This window comes from Acinonyx jubatus, chromosome B3, assembly GCF_027475565.1.
Source record: "Acinonyx jubatus isolate Ajub_Pintada_27869175 chromosome B3, VMU_Ajub_asm_v1.0, whole genome shotgun sequence".
NCBI classification, from domain to species: Eukaryota; Metazoa; Chordata; class Mammalia; order Carnivora; family Felidae; genus Acinonyx; species Acinonyx jubatus.
Genome location: NC_069386.1, coordinates 61,600,090 through 61,627,419, shown reverse-complemented (window position 1 = coordinate 61,627,419; position 27,330 = coordinate 61,600,090). Strand labels below are relative to the sequence as shown.

General features: G+C 43.8%; 2 protein-coding genes across 6 annotated transcripts in view; both read left to right on the top strand.

Moving 5' to 3' along the window:
• Positions 1–10,808, top strand: part of BUB1B (BUB1 mitotic checkpoint serine/threonine kinase B) — a 49,578-nt gene extending 38,770 nt beyond the window's left edge. For all 3 annotated transcript variants that reach the window (XM_015064934.3, XM_053224167.1, XM_027066917.2), the window contains 8 exons: positions 920–1,053; positions 1,354–1,494; positions 1,977–2,077; positions 4,187–4,336; positions 5,893–6,035; positions 7,760–7,931; positions 8,728–8,834; positions 10,252–10,808. In XM_015064934.3, coding sequence (XP_014920420.2) covers positions 920–1,053; positions 1,354–1,494; positions 1,977–2,077; positions 4,187–4,336; positions 5,893–6,035; positions 7,760–7,931; positions 8,728–8,834; positions 10,252–10,483 — 1,180 coding nt within the window. In that variant the 3' untranslated portion in view covers positions 10,484–10,808. The remainder of the gene's footprint in view (positions 1–919; positions 1,054–1,353; positions 1,495–1,976; positions 2,078–4,186; positions 4,337–5,892; positions 6,036–7,759; positions 7,932–8,727; positions 8,835–10,251) is intronic.
• Positions 10,809–24,723: 13,915 nt separating this feature from the next.
• The window catches only part of PAK6 (p21 (RAC1) activated kinase 6), a 35,792-nt gene continuing 33,185 nt past the window's right edge, over positions 24,724–27,330 (top strand). For all 3 annotated transcript variants that reach the window (XM_053224170.1, XM_053224169.1, XM_053224168.1), the window contains exons 1-2: positions 24,724–25,472; positions 26,212–26,293. The gene's annotated coding sequence lies outside the window, so the exon portion shown is untranslated. The remainder of the gene's footprint in view (positions 25,473–26,211; positions 26,294–27,330) is intronic.

Genomic DNA, 27,330 nt, shown 5'->3' with positions numbered 1-27,330 from the left:
CTGTTGGGGAGAGATTTTGTTTTGCCTTTAAAATCGAGTTTTAAATAATGGTAGAATATGGTACACCTGGGTGGCTCAGTCGGTTAAGCAGCCGTCTTTGGCTCAGGTCATGATCTCTCCTGTTTCACGAGTTCAAGCCCCATGCCAGGCTCTGTGATGACAGCTCAGAGCCTGGAGCCTGCTTCAGATTGTGTGTCTCCCTCTCTCTCTGCCCCTCCCCCACTCATGCTCTGTCTCTCTCTCAAATTAATAAACATTTAAAAATTAAAAAAAAATAGTAGTGGAATAGCTGGATACACTGATTTCAGATAAGCAAGTAGAAATGTACTTTTTTAAAGTATCTTTTAATGGAGAGGTGGCAGTGAATAAAGAATGGTATTGAGGGAATGGCATAAAGAGCCGTGGGCTGACTATATTTAAAAGTTGGCAAATGTAAACAAATTTTAGTTTTAGGAATATTCTTTAATTTGCCAATTTATGCTTTTAAAACTGCATTTTCAGATTTTTTTTCCTAACAAACTTTTTATCACATTTGCTAGCATTATCATGGGTGATTTGGGTTTCACTTTCTCTTTCTTGACCTTTTCTTATTGAAGAATAAAAAGTCCACAGACAGGATAACCAAGAAGAAAGTTGGTATCTTAGTCAATGTTTCCCAGTAGTTTAGAATAGATGTAGAGTAGGCATTTAGTATGGATTAGGTGAATAAAGCATAAATTTAGAAAATCTAATGCTGAGTGTTGCTTGTCAGCCAAGGTAGATAAAGTCACCTAGATTCTGATTATGAATCTATATCTGTTTCAGGAAAATAATGGACTTTGAAAATTAAATTGAATTAAAATGAATATTAAATAAAATAACAAAGATGAGTTAATATATATTATCCCTGTGAGGACTGACTCATTTGTGGTTCTTTCAGCCCAATTATCGAAGACAGCCGAGAAGCAACACACTCCTCTGGGTACTCTGGGTCTTCTGCCTCAGTTACAAGTTCCTCCTCCATCAAATGTCTTCAAATTCCTGAGAAACTGGAGCTTACTAATGAGACTGCAGGTAGCTTCATATGTACCACTAGTAAACAAACATACATCTGCATTCATGTCTAGTGAATACTTATTTATCTCAGCAAACTGATCTTTATGTTTTGTTCTCTAGAAAAGTTACCATAGATTATGAAACTTCTAGAATGAATCAGTACCACCTGAACAGCATAAAGACCTGAAATATGAGTGCTGTTAGGTTAGCAGTGTTGACTGTGCAATCTTGGTTTTGGGTCCCCCCCCCCCCCGCCTCTGTTTATAATACACATTGAGGTTTTGGGGTGATCCCTTTGTCAACTTTTTTTTCTCCCAGACAACCCTACTCAGTCACCCTGGTGTCCACGGTATCGCAGACAACTACTAAAGTCTCTATCAGAGCTGAGGGCCTCAGCAGAATTTTTTGTAGAAGATAGACCAATGCCCAGGATGGAAATAGGAAAGGAAATTGAATTAGGTAAGTATCATTGGTAAGTGGGTTTTTTTGTATGACAGTATACAAGTAAGTGATTATTTGTACTTGAGCTTGATGTTTGAGCACAATAAATATTTTTGGATTATAAGAAACAGCATTATAGGGGCTCCTGGCCTGCTCAGTCAGTAGAGCGTGTGACTCTTGATCTCAGGTAATGAGTTCAAGCCCCACATTGGGGGTAGAGTTTACTTAATTAAAAAAAATTACCCATCCTTTAAAAAAACAAACAGCATTGTAGCAAAATGAAACAGCATTATAGAGTTGACACACTGATAAGTTCATGTCCCAGTAACAATAGAGATTCTGTCTTCCCCTCTTTCAACTTTTAACAAATGATTTTGAAAAGTATTCTCGATGCTGCTAACTGGCAAATACAAAGTGCCTTTAGCCCTTAAACCAGGAAGTAAAAGTTAAGGAGCTATATACATTCACGATTTTTAAATGGAATCATACCTTCTTAACAGGTCATGAGGATTATTGCATTAAACAAGAATACCTAATATGTGAAGATTATAAATTATTCTGGGTGACACCAAGAAACTCTGCAGAGTTAACCATAATAAAGGTGGGACTGGTTCTTTGTCATTTCAATTATCTTGTTAAAAAAAAACCAAAACAATGTGGGTTGAGGCAGTGATTGTGGCCCCATGGTACCATCAAATCCTTTGAATAGTCTATCAGCTTCCTGATAGAAAAGTCAGTGAGACACCAAGAAATCACTCACCATTATATGTCAGGATGAGATATCAAAAATGAGAGGCTATTGTGTAAATCTCTTAATATGTCTAAACATACTAAGTATTCTATCAATGTTATCTTTTTTAGGAAATATCCCGAAATTTTCTGGCCTGCTCCAATCTGGATAAGTTACATTCTGTGCTTGACACACACACACACACACACACACACACACACACACTCACTCACTCACTCACACTCACACAGTATTACCTTGACATTTCCATTCACCATTATCCTAGAGATTCATGTTACCTCTTTCTTACATTGGATGCCCAGTAATACTGGCTCCCATTTTTCTTTCTTTCTTGGTTTAAGGTCTCATATTTTAGTAGCTTCCTGAGAAAGGATGCATATGTTATACATATTTTTGAAATCTTTCATGTCAGAAAATTCTTTACTCCACATCTTTACTTGATTGGTAGTTTGACTGGATATTACAATTCTAGGTTCAAAACTTTTTTTCCTTAGAATTTTGAAGATAGGCTTTATTATCTTTTGGCTTGGGGCCTTGCTTTCTAAAGTCTTTTGCCATTCTTTGTGTGAGACTGTTTTTCCCTCTCTGGGAATCCTTGTAGGATCTTATGTTTGTCCCCAGTGTCCTGAAATTCCACAAGTATATTATGTTTTGTTAAAAACCTATTATCTCCCGTACACTAGACACTGGATGGCCATTTTAATCCCGAAACTCCTTCAGTTTTGAGAAATTTTTCTTCAAAGAATAAATTATTTCTTCTTTTAAGTCTTCTCTGTTCTCTCATTCTAGAATTCTTTTTATTAGGACATGGAGTCGCTTAGAGATCCTTTAAAAATCTTATCTTTTTTCTCTTTTTCTCTTTTTTTTTTTTTCTTTCTGGAATGTTTTGTCAACTTTATTTTCAGAACTTTTATTGGATTTTTCATTTCTTTTGTCATGCATTTGATTTGTAAGAGCTCTTTTTTATTCTCAAGTTTTTCTTCTCTAACATTCTTCATTTCAAAGGTGGAACATTCCTTTTCTCTCTGAGTATATTTATGATGCTTTAAATTTTTTTTCTCCCTGCATCATCTGTTTCCTTTTGTCTGTTTTGAATTCAGTCTTTCATATTAGAAGCTTTCTTCAAGACTTTGACTTTCTATTCATATATAAACATGGGACTCTAAAAGCTAATTTAAAGCTCTTTGATATAGAACCTTGACACTGTTGGGCCTCACTGTAAGAAGAGTTTCACATGGCCATTCAATAAATGCCTCAATCCTTGAGGTCTTTTCTTTTAAGCTGATCAGACCCTTCAGAGAAAACTTCTAATATCCTGCCTTGATCATATAATCCTGGCTGCTAGCTTCCTGAAAACGAAGTGGGAAAATTAGTCTGGAGAGTGGAGGGGTGGAAAGGTGCATCTTAACATTTGATATATAAACTTTTTCCTCTTCCCCCCAACTCTTAACAATGCCTGGTGTCCTCTAGTCCAGAGCCCTTCTGTTTTATACTCTTTAGGGGTTAACTTTTGGTCTTCTAGAATGGAGAAGAGTCTGGGCTACAGGAGTTACTCCTGTACTTCTAACTTCCACGTTAAGTTACTCCTAACTTCCACGTTAATGGAGTTCATCCACTCCTGTATTGGCTTCACCTCCACCCTTACTTCTGTAGGTAATTGGTGCCATCAGTTTTATACTGTGGGGAGATGGTCTTGTAGCATAAATTTGGTTGCTCTCAGCTTTCTCCACTGCTAGAATCAGCTTTCCTTGGGTCTGCTAAGTGGATTGCCTCGTACTGTTCTCCTTCCAGCTTCCAGAATTTGTTGCTGCTGTGTTTTTTTATTATAGATTTATGACTTTTAAAACATTCTTTTATTGTTATTTCTGTTGTAGTATCATAAGGGCTGGAGGGAATGTTTTCAATCTGCCAGCCATAACCATAGATTCTGATAGCTCTTATTTTTAAAATTTCTTACAGGTGTCCTCTCAACCTGTCCCATGGGACTTTTATATCAACCTCAAGTTAAAGGAACGTTTGAATGAGGAGTATGATCATTTGTGCAGCTGTTACCAATACCAAGATGGTTGTATTGTTTGGCACCAATATATAAACTGCTTCACTCTTCAGGTTTGAATAATATATAAGCATATTTGTGTTCCATTTAGCATATGAATTTAGTGCAAGATTCCTGTTAATCTTCTAGAAATAGATCAGTTAAATTATAAATTAAAGAGTGCCTGGGTGCCTCAGTTGGTTAAGCTTTGGACTCTTTAATTTCAGCTCGGGTCATGGGCCCACAGTCCTGAGATGGAGCCCTGTGTCAGGCTCATGCTGGCTGTGAAGCCTGCTTAGGATTCTCTCTGCCCCCCTCTCTCTCTGCCCCACCCCTGCTTGTGTCTGCTCTGTCTCTCTCTCAGAATAACAACAACAACAAAATTATAAATTAAAAGCATTGATCATTTTCCTTTCCCAAGTTCTCTTGACCAAGAACTTCTTTGGTATTTTTTTAACTTTTTATTATGTCAATTTTCAAACATAGACAAAAATAGCATTGTGCAACGACCTAGTCATCTAACTATGATCATCATCAGCTCATGACCACTCTTATTTTAAATTCCTGGTGTGATAATTCCAATATTCTTTCCATGTCTGGTTTTGATGCTTGCTTTGTCTCTTTAAATTGTGTTTTTTGCCTTTTAGTATGTCTTATAATTTTTCTTGATAGCCAGACATGATGTACTGGGTAAAAAGAACTGCTATAAATAGGCCTTTAATAATGTGGTGATAAGGTGTGAGGGGAAGGAAAGCATTGTATAGTTCTATGATTTATGTTCTTTTATAGTGAGCCTTTGCCTCTGGACTGTGTACTTCACAAGTATTTCTCCTCCCTTAGGTGGGACAGGATGGCTAGAGTGGGCTGCAGTTGGGTATTTCCCTTCCACAGGTCAAGTAGGCTCTGAGAATACTCTAGCAGGTTAGGCTCTGGTCAACTAGTTTCTCCTGAGACAGAGCTTTTTAAGAACAGAGTGCTCTGGCCTGTTTCAAAATGGTTCCTTTTCCACTCCCCCTCTAGAAGCACAGAGAATTTTTCTCCAATGTTTAGTGTGAGAACCGGATCTAGTTCCTAGACATAAAACTCACAGAAGTGTGAGGGACCTTCCCCACCCCCTCCCATGCTTATAGATCGTAGAAGAGTTGGTTTTTCAGTCTTTTAAGCTTTTTACTTGTTAGGACAGAGTGGCAACTTCCAAACTCCTTACATAAGGAATGGTCTATTTTTGCTACTCTTGTTTTGTCTGTGCTATCCCCCACTAGATTATTTTTAGAACCCAAATACAATATATCATTCTATTCTTTGGCATGTTCTTAAGAAGGTTTTGTTGCATATTTTGATGGTAATATGAATTTTCTAAAATGGTTGGAATGAAACTACCATTTATAGAGCACCTATTATGGGCCCGGCTAATCCTTGATGTTCTTCATCCATTATTTCATCAAACCCTTACAGCCTCACAGGAGAGCAATGTTGTTAACACTGGGACAAAGACCCAACTACAAAGGAGCCCAAATTCTAGTAGAGAACGACAAGGAAGAGTACAAAGCAGCAGGTAGCAAGGTATTAAGTTTAAGTACAATCATCCCAACTTAAGAAGTATGTGAATTTTCTGTCCTTTTGTTTCCAGGATCTTCTTCAACACAGTGAACTTATTACCCATGAAATAATAGTGTTGGTTATTTATAACCTTTTGACAATAGTGGAGAAACTACACAGAGCAGAAATAGTCCATGGTGACTTGAGTCCAAGGAGTCTGATTCTTAGAAACAGGTTGGTCCTTTTCATTCCCTTATAATTCTGTCAACTTTCTCTTAAATATGGATAGTTTCTGGGGCGCCTGGGTGGCTCAGTTGATTAAGCGGCCAACTTTGGCTAGAGTCATGATCTCATGATTTGTGAGTTCCAGCCCTGCATCAGGCTCTCTGCTGTCAGTGCAGAGCCCACTTCAAATCCTCCGTCCCCCCGTCTCTCTGCCCCTCCCTAGCCCCACCCCCACGTACATCCGCACATTTTCTCTGTCTCTCTCTCTCATAAATAAATGTTTAAAAAAATATATGGCTAGTTTCCAATTCCTTTTGCCTTTTGGTAAATGCCATACGGAGGAACACAGTATGTTAAGAGAGTTATTTGCTATCTAAAAGTCAATAATCATTTGGAATACTTTAAAAGAATTCAAAGAAAAAAATACATTGAGGAAACATATTAATTCATAAAAAAGAATTAACCTCTCAGTATTGTGATGATTACTGTCTAGAAGAGATATAAAATATGAATACTTGGAGGAACGTGAAGTAGATTGTATAGTCTTTCTTTGAGTGGGGCCAGTGCAGATCTAGTGAAGATTTTAGCAAAACTGAGGCACTTCTTGGTTTCAAAACCAAAGCTTAATTAAGTCAAGCCAGACTGAGGTAATTGTCAAGAGAAGTGGGTAAAACCAGAGTGCAAATGCAAGCTATGCCAAGAAAAAGGGCTTGGTGTTCAAATTAAAACCAAGTTTAGATATCACGTTCAAGGGGTGAGCACAGAGCAAGAAATATATAGTTTTATGATGGCCAAAAAATGTTGTCTCTTGAACCAAGGAAAATTGGGAGCGAATGTAAATTTTAAAGTAAAATCTATCATTCTGTGATGGGATTAGTCAAAGCCTATATTTAAGAATATAGCACCTATCACTGATAGTAATCAGGGATTTGAAGGAACTGAGAAAAGCAGAGACAAAAGGAACACATGAAAATAATTCATTCTTCTCTGTCACATGTATAGTTCTTCTGTTTATTCGGAGAGTAGCTTTATTGCATGGAATAGCTAACAAGGAAAATATAATTAATAGTGAACTTAGTGTTTAAAATTGTCTTTTTTTATTTCTTTTTTGTTTTTTTTTTAAAGTAAATAACAGTTGGAATTACAGATAAGAGTAAGAGAGAATATGGTGTTCGTTTAATAAAAACAGGATAGTTTACAGTAGAGGTGGCATTTTACAAAAAAAAAACTGCCTTATATTGTTGTTTCAGTTAAATTCTGAGAAGGAGGAATCTGAATAACACTTGGAAAATCTAATCTGTATAATGAACAAGAAGGCCTATGACATCTATAAAAGCTTATTTCTTCCATCATAATTCTCATCACTGTGTAAAACATTGCTCTTGTATGTATTACTGTGTCTAGTAAGACAGAGGATTGCACTCTACTTTCAGTATTTATGTTATGTAATAAACATAGTATGATAAATGTTCTGTGGTGGGTATACATTATGGTTTAGATGTACTTTTGTCACTAATCTCAACACTCCCCACTTAAGGTGGACACATCGGCTGCTCTTACATGTGCATTTTCATAGCTAACCACTGGAGGGAGCTGTTGGCATAGCTAAGAGTTACCTGCAGTACCTATTTTTTTTCTTTTCCTTTTTTTTTTTTTTTTTTTTTTTAAGACCGGCTCTGCAGCTTCTTTCATGGCCTATTTTTATTATCTCTTTCTCTTAAATCTGGGCTTAGAATCCACGATCCTTATGATTGTAATAAGAACAATCAAGCTTTGAAGATAGTGGACTTTTCCTACAGTGTCGACCTTAGGGCGCAGCTAGATGTTTTTGTCCTCAGCGGCTTTCGGACTGTACAAATCCTGGAAGGACAAAAGATCCTGGCTAACTGCTCTTCTCCCTACCAGGTAAGTGTAAAAGAAGCCTGAGCAAATATGGAAAGGGTTTCTTAATCTCTTTCTTATCTACATAAGCCATGAAAGCTAGTGTTTACTGATATTGTCTCGCCTGGAATAGATGACCTAGTTTTCAAATAGCACCAAGTCAAGCAAAATGTACCATTTTTCTATCACAACATTGAAGACTGTACACATACACGTGCAGACACATGACTAACTCAGTAACCTAAATGGCAGGGCCATTTCTATAGCTTATCTGTTGTGTGGTCTTTTATTAGACATTTTCTGTAATCTTTGTGAAATAAGGAGAACAGTCTGCTCTGTGTATGTCAAAATTGTTGTGAGGATTAAATGGAATAGTGTGTATAAAAAGAGTATTATAAGTGTAAAGTGTTTTATATGCTAGCATTGTATACAAAAATTCCTCTGACTTGTCTCTGAACATTTGGCATTCGCTGATTGAATATGTAGCATGAACTTGAACTATCATGCGAACCACGTTTAGATCACAGCTAGAGGCCATGCAAATTCAGTAGGTCTACAAATTTGAATTGGACAGTCAGATATTTTTGTTCTTCAGGACAATTTTGTTCTCATCTTTTATTCTTAAGGCTAAATCCTAGAGTTAGCTCTGTTGATCACTTCTTTGGGGGAGCTTCTCCCTTTATGGTAAGGGTAGGGAACAGTCTACTAAAATGTATGTCATAAGATAAACATTATAATAACTTTCAACTTTCTACATAAATAAGTTGCCATGATCGTAGCAGAGAATTATTTTAGCTGATGGTGCTTTTTGTGATTTCAGGTAGATCTGTTTGGTATAGCAGATTTAGCACATTTACTATTGTTCAAGGAACACCTACAGGTCTTCTGGGATGGGTCCCTCTGGAAACTTAGCCAAAATATTTCTGAGTAAGTATTGGTGATTTCAGGGTCTTTGCCTGTCCACATAATTTTCTCTTGCTCTTGGATGCCCTCTGCTTGGGCAGCCTTAGTTTTCTTATTCCAAATGCCATAATTCCATTAATTTCAACCGGTTTCCATTAGAATATCAGTGGAGGATCTAGTGCAGGACAAAGGAATTGCTAATTAAAAATAAGAATCAAACTATTCAGACTTCAGGACATCATTCTGTACCTAGATGTATCATAGAGACTGTGACTATGATAAGGAAGCCTCTCAATCTAAAAGTGTTAATAGAAACGTTTCATGAGAATAATTTTCTAACCAATTGATGTTAGTCTTATACTCCTTTTCAGTAGCTATTGTTATCAAAGTTAATAAGCATTTCTTGAAGAGAATTAAATTTCTGAATTATATACTAATTTTAGGCTATTTATTTAATGAATGGTTAGAACCAAAGCAGAGAACTGAATCTCCTTAGAGAAGTAACTGCTCCCTTAATAAGAGCTGCTGGGTCTTAGAACCTTAGTATTACCCTAAGCCTACTCATAAAACTTATTAAATATCCCATGTTCCACTGTAGCTTGTCACAGCTAATAACTTCCCAGAATAAGCTTCCCAATCTATCACTTATTGGTATGTTCTTTGGCTTTAAAAAAAAAAAAAAAAGACAATGTTGAGAATGTAACACCCCTACTCCATTCTCCCTGCTCCCAACGAATTGAATTATGTGTTTTTTTCTTATTTAATTCCGAATTTGGCCAGTCTTACTTGTCTCTTAAACGTGCTTTAAGAACTGGCCTTAAATATAATGTGAGACCTGTAGGGTAAATTCAGGTATCTCTAGTTGGTTATGGTCCTAGGTGGGTCTAATACAAACAGGTAGCATCAGCTGGGGTTTCCTAATAACCCTGCCTTACCCCATGATAGAAGCTTCTCTGGTTTGAAAAAGTTACAAACATCATGGACGTAAGCAGTAGTTACTTCAGTCAAGCTTAGTATTCTCAGAAGATTGTGAAGATAATAAAACACCGGGCTGGAGGAGAGGGAGAACTCCTGTCTCTGTAAGACCTACCTAGACTTTAGGAAAGTCAGAGAAGAGAAGCAAAAGTCATACTTCTTCTATTGTAGAACAGTGCTGCATCTTAGTGCACAGAGGAAATTTATAGATTCAGATCAGAGACTTTCTCTTTACATGCATTGCATTATGGCTTTCCCCACCAGAGTAGTCTTTTTCTTTTCTTTTTTTTTTTTTTTTTTGTTTTTTAGCTCCACCTTGTGCTTTGGCAGGACTGCTTGAATGCGCTCTAATCCTAGAGTTGTAGCTATTACCTGAAATTATTTAGCGCATAAATGTACCACTGATTTAAATCCAGAGTTCTTTTACGTGCCTCATCTTGATGGAAATGGTTTTGTATGTTTTTAGGCTAAAAGATGGTGAATTGTGGAATAAATTCTTTGTGCGGATTCTGAATGCCAGTGATGAGTCCACAGTGTCTGTTCTGAGGGAACTTGCAGCAGCAATGAATGGGGTGTTTGACACCGCATTCCAAAATCACCTGAACAAAGCTTTATGGAAGGTAGGGAAGTTAATCAGTCCTGGGGCTTTGCTCTTTCAGCAAGATAGGCAGTCAAGTCTCTCACAGATTCCTGCCTAAAACCAATGGTTGTATTATGGAACACTGGGCCTGGGTGTGCTATAATTTAATTTAGAACACATTTAGGTACACGACCAACACGTCTCTACTTTTTAGTAGAGGTCTATTTCTAGGTAACTCGCATTTTTTACAAGGCCACTATTCTTGGCCCTGTCTAACTAACAAAGAACTGTTTTATTCTTAATGGGCTCCATAGGAATGAGTACCTTGTTGTCATTTAACACATCTGTCTCTACTTTTCCCTGTACATTTTCCTTGTGTAATTTGTGACATGTACCCTAATGGTCGCTATGTATTTTTAAGTAATAAAATAGTATTTGTTGAATCTGTGCTTCTAACATCTCATCTACTTTTTGCCAACTAAGATAATAAATGGCTTGATTTTGCAGACAGGAGCTGTCTTACCATGGAAATTTATATATATATCCTAGACATGGAACTGCTATGATAGAATCATAATAAAACAGAATAGCCAACCATTGCTTCGGGTGCTCCTCACCTTCCACTCAGTGGCCTAGGTTTAAAAGTAGATAAAATTATTTCTGTAAGGCCAAATTTCTTAAATTTCAAGTAGCAAAATTGTTCATTTTGATTCTATTTTAATGTTTTCATTTTTTATCCACAAGACCCTTTTGTGTGTTTTATATAATCCAGTGGTGCTGCGGCTCTTGGGTCTCTTGATTAGGATTATGGCTGTTAGAAAGGAAGAGAGAAGGTTTTGAACAGGGTGTAGCAGCCCTTTAGAAATGGAATGATCGTTCTGTGACATGCAGAATGACTCGGGGCTCAATGAAAGAATGGAAGCAAGTTCTGTTGTTTGGAAGATTTGAAGAGATAGAAGGGCAGAATGAAAAGATAACTTTGAAGCATGTACTAATTGGGGAGAGAGTACCTCTAGATGAAGTATTGGACCCCCAAACAGAAGCACGAATCATACCTGGCCTTGGGCATAGGGAGGAAAATTGGAAGAATGGGGCAATGAAAATGATCTGCTTCATTTCTGAATATCAAAATTCTCAAATGTGCCTCCATGATGGTGCCTGATTATTTCTGTGTGTGTGTGTGTGTGTGTGTGTGTGTGTGTGTGTGTGTGTGTGTTTTGACTCCAGTTATCACTGTTACTGCTCTAAGATTGCTGGAAAGCAGAAAATTCTAAGTATATCTCAACTAAAAATATTTAAGCGTATATAGTTAAAGCGCTGAAATATGACTTGAATCTGAAAGATAATCAACTTAGAAATTTTTGCTCTTAACCAAAATACAACTTTTCAAACATTTTTATGGTCGCTTTTTGTACAACTGATGATGTAAAATTATGTATCTTTATCTTTTGTGTAATTGGACCCTTCTACGCCTCTGCTCTCCTCATTTCTCAATTCACCCCTTTGACACATTAAAATCATTAGTCTGAGGCTGGACAGTAAATTTAGATTCTTTCTTAACATAGGCATAGCTACCATCTAGTGAATCTTTAAGAACTTTAACAGAAAGCCTGAAAAACCACTGGTCTATAGATAAAGCTTTGTCTTTGAAATGCCACTCTGAGAAGAAAGAGGAGAATCTGAGGAAGTTCCATTGTTAGAGAACCTGCAACTGTTTTGCCAGCTCTCCCTCCTTTCCCCAGCCCCTCCAACCCCAACCCTTCGTTGTAGAAGGAAGAAGACAGTTAGGACCTGTGATGTCCCTTTTTTTTTTTTTTTAAATGTTTATTTATTTTTGAGAAAGAGAGAGACAGAGCATGAGTGGAGCAGGGGCAGGGAGAGAGGGAGACAAAGAATCTGAAGCAGGCTCCAGGCTCTGAGCTATCAGCGCAGAGCCTGACTTGGGGCTTGAACTCACGGACTGTGAGATCATGACCTGAGCTGAAGTCGGACGGTTAACTGACAGAGCCACCCAGGCGCCCTAGGACCTGTGATGTCTTAGTTTTTTCTTTGCCTGAGCATACAACCACCAAGTGGGCATATTTCCGTTTCCCTTGTGTTTTATGCTTGTTTTCGTCTTTGGAGAAGGAAGCCTGTCTTTTGGCAGAAGCTTCAAATGGTTCCTATTTCTTGTCTTACTAAGGCAGAAGTAGCCTAACGATGGACCTGGTAGGGGAAATAGCTGACAAGATAGGGTTTTTACTTTTGAAAAGAGACCATGGAATGTATAGTGCCTCACCATTCACAAAGGGTGCATCCACTCATCTTCTACCACTGTTAGAGCCCTCATCTTCCAGTGCCAGTCGAGTAAGAAACTTTCCACCCAAGTCAAAGTGCTCTAACTGATGCCAAACCTGAATCTGGAAATAAAAAGGTTTCCTATAGCAGTAGGACTTTAGACTGTGAGTTGAGCTGTTACCTCAAGGTAGATAAGAAAGCCTTCCAGATGGTTCGCGCAAGCCTCTTTGAAATGACTGTTGTCGATGTGTTTAAAGTTTTTAAGCAGACTCCAAAGAAAGGCTTCTTTTCCATTGCATTGGAAAAGGTGGAGTTCTTCCTCCCAACTGCACCAGCCCTTTTTTTTTTTTAGATGACTTTATTAACTTAAGTAGTGATGATCCCATTAAGGAGATTACAATTTTTTTTTAGTTTATGTACTCATTTTGAGAGAGAGAGAGAGAGAAAACAAACATGCACGTGTGGGAAAGGGGCAGAGAGAGGCGGGGAAAATCTCCAGCAAGCTCCCTGCTGCCAGCACTGAGCTGGACGCAGGGCTTGATCTAAGGAACCATGAAATCATGACCTGAACCAAAATCAAGAGTCAGAGGCTCAACTGACTGAGCCTCCCAGGCACCCCTGTACCAGCCCTTTCTAACATGCCAAAATTTGCTTCCAGTCTGGCTCCTAAAATAGACTTCCCTAGTGAGGAGGATGTATTTTAAAAAATTGTTTTTAAGTTTATTTATTTTGAGAGAGAGACAGAGAGAGAGAGCGAGCAGGGAAGGGGCAGAGAGAGAGGAAGAGAGAGAATCCCAAGCAGGTTCTGTGCCATCAGCACAGAGCCCAAGGTGGGGCTCGATCCCACAAACTCATGAGATCATAACCTGAGCCGAAATCAAGAGTCAGACTGAGCCACCCAGGTGGCCCTAAAATTTTTTCTCTTAATATGGTCAACTTTGACCTTAATGAGGTCCTTCATTCCACCAAATTTAATAGGATAAAGGTGGCATTTCAAATCAGTATGGGAAAAGGTGGGGTATTCAATAACTAGTGTTGAAACAATGGATTAGAGTTTGAACTCTAATCCTCTAGTGGATTCTGTACCTCCCAGTGCACTGTAGCTTTCCCAGATTTCAGTCTGCACTTACCCTGTCAGCCGTGTGCCCTTGTGCAGTGAAAAAGTTGCACAGCCACATGCAGTGGTCCTGCCTGTTTCACTGCTTAGCTGCAAAACAATTTTAGATAGATCAAAACGTTAATGTAAGAAAATGAAAATATGAAATACTAGATGGCTTTATAACCTTTGTCTTTGTGGCATAAAGCTAAGATAAAAGCAAGAAGATTCCTATTTATTACTATAGTAGATAAAAACCTGAATCTAATATGGCTACCTATCTCTCGCCTCAAAAAAAAAAAAAAAACAAAAACCCATAAACTGAAACTAGGAAAAATTACTTGCAACATGTATTTGCATCATCTTTCACTTGCATTACCTCAAGGTCTCGTAACTGATCTCTATGCTTCCCCACCCACCTCCATTTATAACAGAACACGTATCACAGCCTATGAGACCCTACCAGTTGAGCCCACTATTCCCTGACCTCTTCCCTGACTCTGCTTTTCCTCACTCACTCCTCTCTAGCCTGTCCACCTCCTTGCTTCTCCCTAAACACTCCAGCTAGTTTATCTCTTTATGACCTTTTTGCTTACCATTTCTTCTGCCTGTATCTTCACATGGATTATTCCCTTACTTCCCTTTAGGTGTCCTCTCAAATCTCCACCTTACCACAGAGGTCTTCCCTGGCCATTCTATACACACACATCCTCCCACACACACTGCTGCTACTTTCTGTCCCTCTTTGCCCTGCTTTGTTTTCTCCAAAGCACGTATCACAGCTCTGCGCGCGCGCGCGTGTGTTTGTGTGTGTGTGTGTGTGTGTGTAAATTTTTTTTCTATATCCCGCTACTAGAATTTAACTTTCTTAAGGGCAAGGATTTACTTGTTTCCTGTTTTAACACCCATGCCTGAATGAATAAAATATGACAAAGCACTATTTAACCCTAATGTACAAAGAAACTCTTTAAAAATTTTTGAAAACCAGTAGAAATAGACAAAGGACATGAACAGTCCACTAAGAAACATTTTAATGGCCAACTTACCTGACATGTTCACCCTTCATTCTGAATTAAGTAAAATGCAAAATAAACCTGAAATTTTTATCATTCACATAGAAAATAGTTGAAAATTGTGTTTGTTAGTGTGAGGGGAAGCAGATACTCATTTATATTGTTAGTTGGTACAAATTGTATGTTATTAGAAGGTGATTTGGCAATATTTATTAAATTTAAATACTCCCTCCAGCTGTGAAAATTTTCTAAGAATTTATCTTAAAGAAACATTGGCACAGGTGCTCAAAGATAAAGCACTGTTTATATTGTTGTCTTCCTTGCTTCCAAGGCTCATTAGTCCCGAAAGGATGATCAATATGACAGACCCCAGGAAAATGTGAATCCTGGAACCAATGCAGAGGTGACGTCAGACCATTTTTGTAGACTGTAGGGGTGCCTTGGCTTTGGTGCTGAAAGCCAGTCTTCCAATTTGGCATGAGTCCACAGAGATGGCAGAAACCTGCATTAGGCTTTGAGAGATTAATTCCAGACATTTCCAGCTTAGGTTAAAAAAAAAAAACAAAAATATGAAGGGAAAAAGTGATTACCTTTGGGGAGAGTGTACAGGAGTGGAGAGAAGACAGAATGAAGGCTTTTACTTTTCAATTTGTGTGTTTCTAAACATTTTGAATTTTCTGACCATGTACATGTATTAATTACTTTTTTATTTTTGTCTTGTCTAAGAAATTATGGGTCATGGTTTTGTGATCCTTTCCCTTCTTTTATTAAAAAATAAAAAACCTAATAAGTGTTAGTTTTTTTTTTTAATGGGAAATTTGGGAAGTTTATCATCCAAATATCAAAGTGGGATTAATTTGGAATTAAAATGCATGCAAGAGTAAAAATAATTATATATATATATATGTGTATATTTTATTATTATTATTTGAGAGAGCGTACGCACACAAGCAGAGGAGAGAGGCAGAGGAAGAGAGAATCTTAAGCACGCTCCACGCTCAGCACAGAGCCTGACGCAGAGCTTGATCTCATGACCCTGGGATCACGACCTGAGCTGAAATCTAGAGTCAGCTGCTCAACCAAAAGAGCCACCCAGGCACCCCTAGAGTGAAAATAATTTTAAATCATTGAAGAGAATCTATCTAAACTTCTATTTTTAGTGTGCTAAAAATTAATATATATTCAAATGTTTTGTAATTTTTCATTAGATATATGATTTCCATGATTACCATCTTCCTTATAATTTCCTATGTCTGTGAACAAGGAATTGAATTACATAAAACTTGACTTTTTTCAAAACAAAATTTATTTTATGACTTTCGTATAAACACTTGAGTTTCCACAAACTTGACATTATATGATTAAGAAAGGAACAGACAGACCATGATGAACTTAGGCTAAACTTCTATAAACATATACCTCTTTTTTTTAATCAAAGAATACCACTACCAATAATCTTGTTCTTTAGATGCTCCTGTGGCAGACTTTCAGCTGCCCAACATATTGTCCCAGAAGTTCAAATTGGCCTCTCCACAGGAAAGGAGTGGTTGCCCAGACTGCAAGTTTTCAAACTCCTTGTGAACAAACAACTATGTGTCTATTAATTTTATATACTCCCAGATATTAGCACATGGTTGCCAACAGTAAGTCGTGAATTAAAATGTTGGAAAAGAGCGGCTATGAATTCAAAAACTAGTCAAACCGGAGCGTTGGTGAAAGGGAATAAAATCTATCATAGGCTCTAGATATACATGAAATCATAATCTCACTTTCTAGTGTGGCACCTTATGTACGTTTCTATAACCTGTTGTAATTGACAGCTGACCTTACATTGTGATACGCTTCATTGTCCTGTTTACTCCTTTCACAATTAAATGTTATTTTCACAGGTGTATTCATTCCATTGGAATGTGTACTTTATTTCCCACGTGTGTTTAATGCAGCCTCACGTTCATTTGAAACAGTTATGTGAATCAGCGTATGCTGCAGTTTCAAAGTAGTGTAATCTTACTGGCCTGGTCATGTGATGCATTTTTATTTAATTGCTTCAGTCCTGCAATTAGCAAAGCGAGGATGACATTTCATAAAAACCAAATACCCATTAAAATCTGTGAACAAAAAGAGGAACATACATTTATTTGTTTGCTTTTGCATTTTTCAAATAAAATTGAAAAAGCTGGTAATGCTAGAATAAAATAATAAAACATTGGAAAGGTGACACATGAAGTTTCAATGAGATTGGCTCATCCAAGGAAATGAGCTAAGGATGAGCACGTGTGCGGTACAGTGAGTCGAGGAGTCCCAGCAAATCAAGGGGGTCAGGCGGGCAGAAATAAGAGCTGGGCAGAGTAGATGAAAGTTGACTAGCGGTGCTGGGAGAGACCTTCCACACATCAACTGTACCCCATCACTGAACAGATAAGGAAGCCACTCCACGTGCTCAGGACTCCCCCAGACAGTCACATCCAGTATCTTAGCATGTGGACCAATGGTTGAGGTTCCACCACTAGGTATAGGCCACTAGGGGCCGCCTGGTAGCTCCTACCTGTACGTTCCCCTACCGCATTATATTATTAGCCACCTTGAACAGGCACATGTGCATGCCTTGCCTTCCTCACTCAGATAAGGTCTTTGGGACAAGATATGTGTCTTTTTTTTTTTTTACACTTAGAACCCCCATGCAGTGCTCACGTTATAAAGGGTCAATCGCACAGGCCCGGGGTCTGCTAGTACTTTCTCAGGATCGAGGTGGCTCCCTGCCTATGGTGCCAAATCAAACATTAGCACGGGGATGCTTGGGTGGCTCAGTTGGTTGAGCGTCCAACTTCGGCTCAGGTCATGGTCTCATGGTTCGTGGGTTCAAGCCCCGCATCGGGCTCTGTGCTGAGAGCTCAGAGCCTAGAGCCTACTTAGGATTCTGTGTTCCCCTCTCTCTCTGCCCCTCCCCCGCTCGTGCTCTGTGTCTCTCAAAAGTGAATAAAGATTAAAAAAACAAAACAAGAAACACCAGCATGGTGGTTAGAAATGCTGCCTCTAGGGCCAGAATGCCTGTGCTTGAATCCTGGCTGTGTGGCATTGAACAAGTTACTTACCGTTTCTGAGTTCATACTCTCTGTAAAATGAGGACAGCCGGAGTGTCTACCGAGTATTGCAAATTAAAGTTTTTAGTACCCGTAACTTGTAGATACTTGTATTGATTTAGTTCTTATGTTGCTTGAGCAATCTAAAGTTCTCTGGCATCCTCTCAAGTAGATTGGGATCCCAGCCAGTTGGTTGGAGCTTTACTGTCTTAAAAGTCAATTTATAGTATAGCATATAGCCAAATCTGTAGTAAGATAAAGGTAGGTGAAAGAAGCATGGTGTCTGTAATCTAAAGATAAGGGGAAAGATGTTGTTCCTGTTGGAGGTGACCTTCCGGGAACCAAATCTTTGTCCTTAAGACAGTCTCAAGATCAGCCGAGTACCAAGCTATCAGGAAGGTCCGCCTGGTCCCCGGTCTTCAGTCCACAAGGTCACTTCAGTCTGCAGGGTCTCCCCCAGCTTATAGCTCTCTGCTGCTTCCGTGCTGTGTTCAAAGCACAGAATCCTTAAAAGGCTACCTCTGGTCAGTTTGCTCTGAGGCATCAGGCAGTGTTGGTGCCCTCGGTGGTGGGAAGCAGGATGCAGATTTCTTTCCCTCAAGCTGCTGACAGATGCCACTCACTCCTCTCTCTGACCAGGGGAAAGTACACCCGGCTTAGGGAGCAGGGCCTACTCACCCCACTTAAGGCCAAGACATTCAGTCTCTTTCTGACGCTCCTCCTGCTACAGTTTAGGCTTTTAGAACGATTTCTGTTTTACACTCTGCTACCAACTTCTGTGCCGATGAGCACCAGATGACCACTTGCTTAATACGAAAAAGAAAAGGGGGAACATAGGGAGCCCTATAAACTCAGTGCAGGAACTAGAATACCTGGGCTCAAACCCTAGGTCTGCTTGCCAGCTACTTGATCCGGCCAGGTCAACGTGCCATCCAGAAACAGGTGCTGACGGCTCCTACCCAAAGGGCCATTGTGAGAATTAAAACCCAAGATGTGGTTGCTAAAGATGAAAGTTGCTTGGCTCATAGCAAGCAGCAGATTCCTCTGCGTCTCCCCAGCAGGAGCCCAGAGCTGCGTGCACAGGAAGCAGCTGGAGCTGCTGTGATCCATTGTGGAGTCTAAACCACGTTGGAGACTGGAGACTCCTGACATTCTTATTCACTCAGGCCTCCAGCTGCAACCTGCTGACGCCTGTTTTACTCTTTGTTGAAACGTGTTCATTTACTCCTCTAGGGCAGCAAATAATCTCTTGGAATGTGTCAAAGAAGATTAGCCAAGAAATATTTATTAAGCTCTGCCAGTGTTCTGTATTAATGACCGGGACACGAAGGGCATAAAGGGACGGAAGGACGCTTAACTCCCTTCAGGGAGTTTTTAAGTTAGTTACAGAAACGGGATATTACAGGTTAAAAGCCAAGAGATACACGGATAAGTCAAAGGACATCTCCAAGTAAACAACCAAGAGTCAAAGGAGTGGAGAATATGTGTTTTAAGACATTCAGAGGAAGTGAGGGCCAGCCTAGGCCGGGGGGTCCTGGCATGGCAGGGGTTGGAGCCAGTTTATATCTGGTAGTTTTCGGCTACAAGTCAGGAAGAAACAATCCAAAATTTCGTAAAGGGTGAGAGTGTCTGTTATCTCCCGTAACAACAAGCGCTGGAGCTCAGCAATTCATAGAGGACCCAAGTTGCTTTTCCGCCATCTTCAGCATGTTGGTTTTTGTCCTCAGGCTGGTCACCTTATGGAACCAGTTAGCTACCACAGTTCCAGGATCAACAACTTGGAGCAGCACAAGAAAACTTTGCCCAAGAACCCTCCCAGCAAACCTCCCTTCTTGTTTCTTAATAAGATTGTCATCTATACAGGGCGTACCTGGGGCCTAAACTAATCCCTAGCAAAAGGAGGGAATTAGGAAGATTGGTTCAAACTAATCACGATTCACTCCTGGGGCTGGGCCTGGGAAGGGGCCCTTCCCTGAGCACACAAGTGTAAAAATGTACATCCGTATAAATTCAGTTTCTTCCAGCAAGTAAAAAGGGGGATGAATTCAGAGAGGCAAACGATAGTGTCTGCCACGTGGGTGGTGTTGGGAAGAAAAAAGGAAGCATTTGGTAGCAAAATAGCATCCTGGACTCTGGAACAGATTGCCTGAGTTCAAAGCCCTGCCCTGTCACTTAGTGACCTGAGCAAGTAAGTTAAATTCAGGAGGCCTGAGTTTTCTCATCTCTGAAATGGGATGATAGTTCCTACCTATAGTGTAAGCGTTGTGAGGATGGCTACTTGTCTTGTACCCTGCATTACCCTCAGTACCTAGCATAGAGCTTTGCACCTAGCAGGTACTCAATAGATCTTGGTTGGATGGGTTCATGAATTAGAATGCTGTGAGGGTGGAATGAGCTGATACATGGCTAGGAAGGGTTTAGCACAGGGCACAGACAACAGATTGTGCCCAAGAAAATGAGCTTTTGGCCACGTTATAGAGACAATGGGAACCCTCCTCCACACATGTCCTTTTGCTGCTTTGTGTCACCTGGGTGCCAGATTTATCACGAAGCCCTTGCTCATGCAGAAGCTGTGGTGCATCACAAAGGCTCTGCTCCTAGCGGACAGGGCTAGGATGACAAAGGCCAGTCACATCTTCTGCTGGAGACAGGATAACGCAAGTCCCATACTCGGGGCTCTGCAGTTCGTAGCTCTGACCGGTTTCTGAGCTGGCCTTCACATTGTGGTTAACTCCTCCGGGTCAATCCCCTGACCCCGCCCCGGCCACTGGAACCAGCTCAACTCACTTCTAAGGCCCTGTGGCCAGAGGGGAGGGGGGCCTATTTCACTCCGACAAAGCTTTTCTTTTGGGCTGTGTCTCAAGAGAGGTCCCAGCTGGTTTCTGACCGAGGTGGGCCAGCCCCTCTCATAGAGGCTGCTCCCAGGAAAGGCTCATCCTGTTTCTCCTGAGGGAAACTCCTGCAGGACAACAGCAGAGTCCCTAGCCAGGGTCACTCCTAATCCTTTTGAGATCCTGATCTGTCCTTCCCTCTCCCGTGTCTCCTAGTGCGTTGTGACAGGGCATAATGGCAAGAAGGGAAGACCATACAAAACGGTATCTGCCTTCTGCCCTCTCAGGCCATCTGCTGACCCAGGCCTCTTCTCTGGGTCTGTCTCCCTCTCTTCTTGACTTCCCCGGTGGACCCAGAGGCAGGGGCACTGTAGGGACGGAGGCGTGGGGAATGCTAACCCAGTTTCTCAGGGAATCCTCCTAGTCTTCCCTCAGGCTGCATTATGGTCCCTTGGCCTCCTCCCTACTCCCCTGCCCATTGGTATCCAGGTAGGTTCTGCAGTCCAGACCGGGCTATTGGAAGGCCTCATCATTCCCTCTTCTCTTTTAGGCAGCATTGGGCCAAGGGTCAGGGTCAGGCAAGGCTGTTAGCCAGCAGCAACAGTAACTCCACCTGGGCTTCTCCCCTTTGATTTTGTTGAGGAAGAGTTCCTAGAGAAATTTCCTAATCTGCAGGCCAGCCCGCATTCCTACTCCCAGGAGCATGGAGAAAATTCCCCTGCCAGCGATCCGTTACATACCTTGCCCAGCCCCCAGGGCACCTCCTTATCCTGGGTTTCCCCTACGCCCCCACTCCCACCCACACAGGATGACAGAGGAGCAGGGCCAGAGAAGTGGGCACAAAAGGGACCCAGAGCATCCCTATCTGACAAAGCCCTGAGGCTTCCTTCCCACCGAGGACCCCCAGGATTTGACCTGGTCATCCTCCCCTTTGCTACCAACACCCTGGAGGACGGGCGGGTATCTTGGAAACCTCTGCTTCCCAGGCACCCCACCTGCCATGCAGGACCATTTGGGAAAACCTCTTGCAGGTGGGCCTCTGCCTCTGGTCTGGTTCTCTTGGAGGCCCGAGGCTTAGGGGCCCCTCTAAGGTAGTGCCAGTCCTGGAGTGCAGGATACATACACGGGCCTCCAGTGACAAAACTTGCTCATTAACGCAAGCCCTTCCTTTCCGGGTAGGGGCTGGAAGTGGGAAGAATTTGTCCCTCCCTTCCTGGCCCTACAGTAGAGGTGTTGACAAGTATAGGCAGGTGGAGACAGGCCTGCACAGCCATTAGGAAGCTCTTCGTAAAGCACCCTGTGTACACGCAGCACGAAGGGGAGGCAGGAAGTGTGAGGGAAAACCTAAGTTTCTAGAAAAATTCCTGTCAAAAGGAATATTTACCACACACTAGAGCCCTAGGCTTGGTTTCTGAAATGTTTTATTCTTTGGGAAAACCCAGGACGCATTGGTTCATAAAAACGTTAGGACTTCACTGTTACGTGGCCTTTCCGAGCCGCGGTGATTTGCTGAAGCCATACGGTCAGTGGGACACTGTCGATGTAAGCGGTAATCCCAGCTGAAGCTGACGGAACCAGAATAGCGCAGTTGAGGCAAGTTACTTTTGAGGCTGTGAGCATATCTCCACCTTCGAGAACAAAAGAATAAAGTGAAAAACTTTTCTTGAGAAATTATAAGGCCATCGTCTTGACAGATCCATATCGGCCACAGCTCTCAGGGAGCGGAGATTCAACGGCAGGAACGCCCCAGGTGAGAGCACCGCCACTGCCTTTGAACCACAGATACGTCACACACTCAGGGCTTGAGCTAGAACAGGCCTGTGTGGGTGGCAAAGGGAACAATCCAGGCCTGTGAGGAGGGAAAGCGGAGTTCCAGTCCTGACTGCCTCTCGTCTCCCCTGCGGCTGTGCTGAGTCACTCAGCCTCTCTGGGCTGCAAGTCTTCGCACCTGTAGAAGTGGGGGCAGGGCTGGTGATTCTAGAGTCCCTTTCAGCTCCACCATTCACCGCGTTCTAAGTAAGGATGGCTGGAGCACAGAGCCTCTTCAGATGTTCGTTCATTCAACAAAGTTAACAGAAGCATTTACCACGTGCCAAGCACCACGCTGGGTTTCCTGCCCCAGAGCAGCTCGCAGCCCACTGGGACTGACAGAGAGGTGGCCCTGCCGGGATAAAGAAGGGCACAGGGCAGACCCACTGGCCCAGGAACAACTGGGCATCCGCCCACCTGTGCCCTGCAACAGGCAGTCCAGCTTTGCAGGGTTTCTTCCAATGGCTGGCACGTCCCTCCTTCCCCTTCTACAACCTACGAAAGGAACAGATCTAAGTTTGCAGACAGTCTCGCCAAATCAAGGAGTCATGCAACATGACAGAGTAGAGGGACAGGTCTCGGTTGGCGCAGACCATCAGTTTTCAGAAGGCTATGGACAGGAAGAGTAAAAGAGTCAACGCTCCCTGATTATCACGCTCAGGAATTGGAGATGAATAGAAAAAAAAAGCAAAGATGCTGCCTCGAACATCAGCTGGTTTTTGGCCTCTGGCACCCGTTCCCCTTTCCTTCAGTAATAGCATCCTAGTTTTCTTCCCCACATCACATGTGGTAACAGAAGCACCGTCCAAGCCCAGCCTCCCTCCCCTCTGCCCGTGACCTGAGCCAGAGGTGCGCTAGGTGGAGAGTGCAGTCAGGGCACCCTGCACCCAGATTCAGGGGAGTATGGAGACTACAGAGTCAATCCTGATGCCTCAAGCGCTGGCTTCTGCCCTGGACTTGATTCTCCAGGCTTCTCATCAGTGCTGGGTGTTAGTTACCTGACAGCCATCAAAGAGTTCCTTTCCTGCTCAGGATGGAGCTGGGGTGGGTTCCGTAGCTGGTAGTTGGAGGACCTCACTAACCGAAATTTTTATGCTTCATGCCATGAGGTCCAATACAGTGCAGTTCAATCAACATGTCTATGTGTTCAGCTTCAGACCTTAGCCCAGGAGGTGACTGGGGGTCATGGTTGTGGAAGCTTAACCCGCCACCATTTGGTGGGTGGATAAGGGTGAACAGCAAAAACACAGTCACGAAGGTGGAGGAAAAGATTTAATGTTTATGAGCAGTCCCTGTGCCAGGAGCTCTGTTCATTTAATTCCCACACCCTGTGAGGCAGGTGAAATCATCCCCATTCTATGGATGAGAAAATTGAGTTCAGCTGATTAAATAACACGCCAAAGGTCACTTGGCTGATGAACAGCAGAGCTGGGAGGTGACCTCAGGACTGTGAAAACCCAGAACCTGGGCTTTTAACCAGACACCACATTGCTTCACTATGGAAGATTTATGAAAGAGTTCTCAAAAATAATGTAAGCAGCTTAGTGTCACCTTGGCTCTAAGGGGCCAGCAGTGAGAAGAGCCAAGGAGAGCATCTCCTTCTGACTGTCAGCAACTGGGCACTCAGAGCAGGAGGTGGCTATGGGGGTGGGGGGCACCTGCAGCAGGGCAGCCAGACGTGGGGTCGGGGGATGCATGTCCAGGTTGACGGTCAAAGCCACGGAGAGGATGGTGTTTCAGCGAGTGTGGTAAGAGAGGAGCAGGGGGCCAAGCCAGGAGGGCTGGGCTCCACCTGGTGTACTCAGAGGCGCTGGCCTGCAGGCACCCAGAGGAGCTCAGGCTGCCTACATGCACACGACCCTGTTCCTCAAGGGTCCAGCTGAGTGGCTGGCTTCGGCCCCTGCCAACCCAGGAGCTGGCGCCCACCCTGCCCATCACCCACCCATTGTATGCCGCTCTCCCCGCCCTTCACAGCAAAACCAGCTGAGACCCCGAAAGGGGAGTTCGGCCCAGTTGTGGCCAGGTCGGCCAGTTCTGTGGCGTGGGGAGCCTGGGTGGGAGGGTCTGGCTTCTGCGGGGCTGGGGGAGGCTTCCACTGAGGCTGGCAGGCAGCCCTTCCCTTCCCTCCCCCTCAGTAAAGGAAGGCAGGAAAAAACGTGTTTTTATAAATAGCTCCAGCCCCAGCTGATTTGTAAATTCAGTGGGTTTTTTGTGTCAATGACATCACCCTCCTCCCCATAGCAACCCCCGACGATATCAAAATTGCCAAGCAACGTTGGAGCAGCTCAGCGCCCCAAACGAGCAGGTCGCTGCCTGAGGATTTAATGGAGAAATCCCAAAGTGAGCCTGGGTGCGTGGTGGAGGAGGGGCGTGCTGCGGCTGGGAAGGAGGCCGGAGCTCGCTGCCCGTGCAGCCTGCCAGGCAGCCTCAGGCCAGCTGGCGCTCCTCGGCCAAGGCCACGCTCCCTTTGACAGCCCTGTTGTCGACAGCAGATGGGGGAGGGCACTGCTCCCTGGCTGATGTGCCAGGAGCTGGGAGCAGCCATCCAGGTGACTAAGCCGGCCCACTGGCACTGAGTCACCTGCTGGCCCGGAGATTTCTTCCTTCCCTTTTGCATCTGATTATTTTGGGAGCTGGAAACTTGGAGCTGCACCTGAGTCCCGCCCCTTCTAGTTCTCCCCTCTCTACCTTGGGCTGCGAGGAAGATGGGACCTATCAGGAATCTGCTGCCACCCCGCAAGGATATGGAAGACGCTGTGGGGGCCCAAGGTTCAGAGAGAGAGATGCTGGCCGGCAAAGTGCAATAACAGATATGGTGATCAGGCTGCTGTGTCCTCTGGAGGTGTCAGGAGAGAAGGGGAGACTGGTCCGTGCTAACTGGAGTCCTCCTGGGCCGGCTTTGAACTCACCTCTCACAGGATATTGCTGTTCATGAGTGGCTTCTAGGGTCAGAGTGGCATTTGGAGAGCAAGGCTGGATTGGCTTAGGCTGGCCGGGGCAGGTAGGTGGCTCTGTGCTGGGTGTGGCCCCACGTGTGTGTGAGAGCATGTGTGTTGTCCCCCTGCTGGGGACAGAGAGCAGGACTTGGCAGCAGTTCATCCTGATGCTGGGCCCACCCAGGCCCCGAGACGGGTGCTGTGGAAAAGGGACACCAAGCACCTGGCTGTACCCAGGATGAGGAGCACCTCCAGCTCAGACACACCCAGGCCCTCTCTGAGTCCACAGGACAGAGACACAGGATGACTTCAAGGTAGGGAATGGTCCAGAGGGGTAGCCCAAGGATGGAAGCCAACCTGCCAGGGGGTCAGACAGCACACTGGCTGCCCCCTCTTGGGACAGCCCCGGGTCCTAAGGAGACAGCCTCCTATCAAGGAATTCTGTCACTCGACCACACGGCGCCAGTTAGCACCGATGGGTGTGCTCTGCTGAGCCCATAGGGACCGGCCAGGACATGGCTTCCCTGCGCTCCGGACCCAGCTGGGGCCACCCGCGGCCTAGGCCAGACCCCCACAGAGCATGCTCCGGTGTGTCAGGCAGAGGGGCGGGGGCCACCTCCCCCCGCCTCCCCCATACAGCTGGCAGCCTCACGGGCACACCGGTGAGTAAGCTGCCAGAGGGAGGAGGCTGTGTGCCCACAGAGGCAGGACGACACCATCCAGGAGCCTTCAGGAGAAGCGGCTAGGCAAGAAAAGCGCTGAGGTTTTCTTCTTCTTTTCCTTTTTCTCTTTTTTTGCCTGAAGGGAGTGCCGCTTCCTGGGCTCCAGACAAGCACCAGCCTGCAGTGAGGAGCTTGAGGCCCAGCGGCCCCGAGGAGCGGCCACGGTAAGGTCCCTGCTGCCGCTGTGGGTTCGGGCTTCCCGGGCGGGGCTGGGGAGCCCAAGTGTCGGGCTGCCCACCACCTGGGACAGGGGCGGCAGCTGCCGGCTGCTAGGATCGGTAGCCCCGCGCCCCAGCGGACCTGCCGCTCCCTTTCCACACTGATTTTGAAACAGCCCGGCGCAAGCTGATTTCCTGTGGCTTCCTGGCCATAGGAAGAGACGCTTGTTTCTGCTGTTTCTGCCTCTACCTCCCCCTCTTGCTGGGCCGGGCTAGTGTGGTGCCACCAGGGTGGCCCTCGGGAAGGCCCCTCTCACCCCACCACACCTGGGACACTCTGCTCACCTGTTCGGCCCACAAGTATTTATGGAGTATCGCTGGGACCCAGCTCCCAGTCACGCCCTTCTGCAGAGCTTGACCTGGCAGAGATGCTGACTCTGAAACTTTGGAGTCAGGTCAGGTTCAGGGGGCTGCCTGGCTGAGCACCATCCCTTCTCACAGGCCTCAGGCTCCCCACCTCTGCTGCAGGGTTAATGACCTGGTTGGCTCCCGGGGGTCAGGCCCAGTACGTTTGGGGTTTAAAGTGCTAGGGCCCCACCAAGAAGCAAGGCTAATACCGCATATGCAGCTTCTTCTTTCCCTGGTGTCACGCACCAAGGTTGGAGGGACCTGCTTGCGGTCTTCCCCTAAGCCAGTTCTGGTGGGAACTGGTTAGGGCCGCCGGACTCGGCCCCCACAGAAGCGCATCTGGCTCAGAATAAGGCCTTTGGGCCAAGCAAGGGGTCCCCTCTGCAGCCTAGGAGTGGCAAGCCTGGGAACCCTACTGGCAAGGGTGTCTAGTCAGGAAGGCATTGGCACTTAGGGGCAAAGCTTCTGGAAGCAACTGATTGGGGTGGAAAACTCCGTTCACCCTGATAATGGCCGCAAGGTGGGAGTGTGGGGGCTCCATAGACCTTCCAGTCCCCCAAAGACAGACTGATTCTTGGTGAACTGACCTCTCTGGGATGTGCCAGGTACAGGGAAGGTGCATGCAGGTCTGAGGT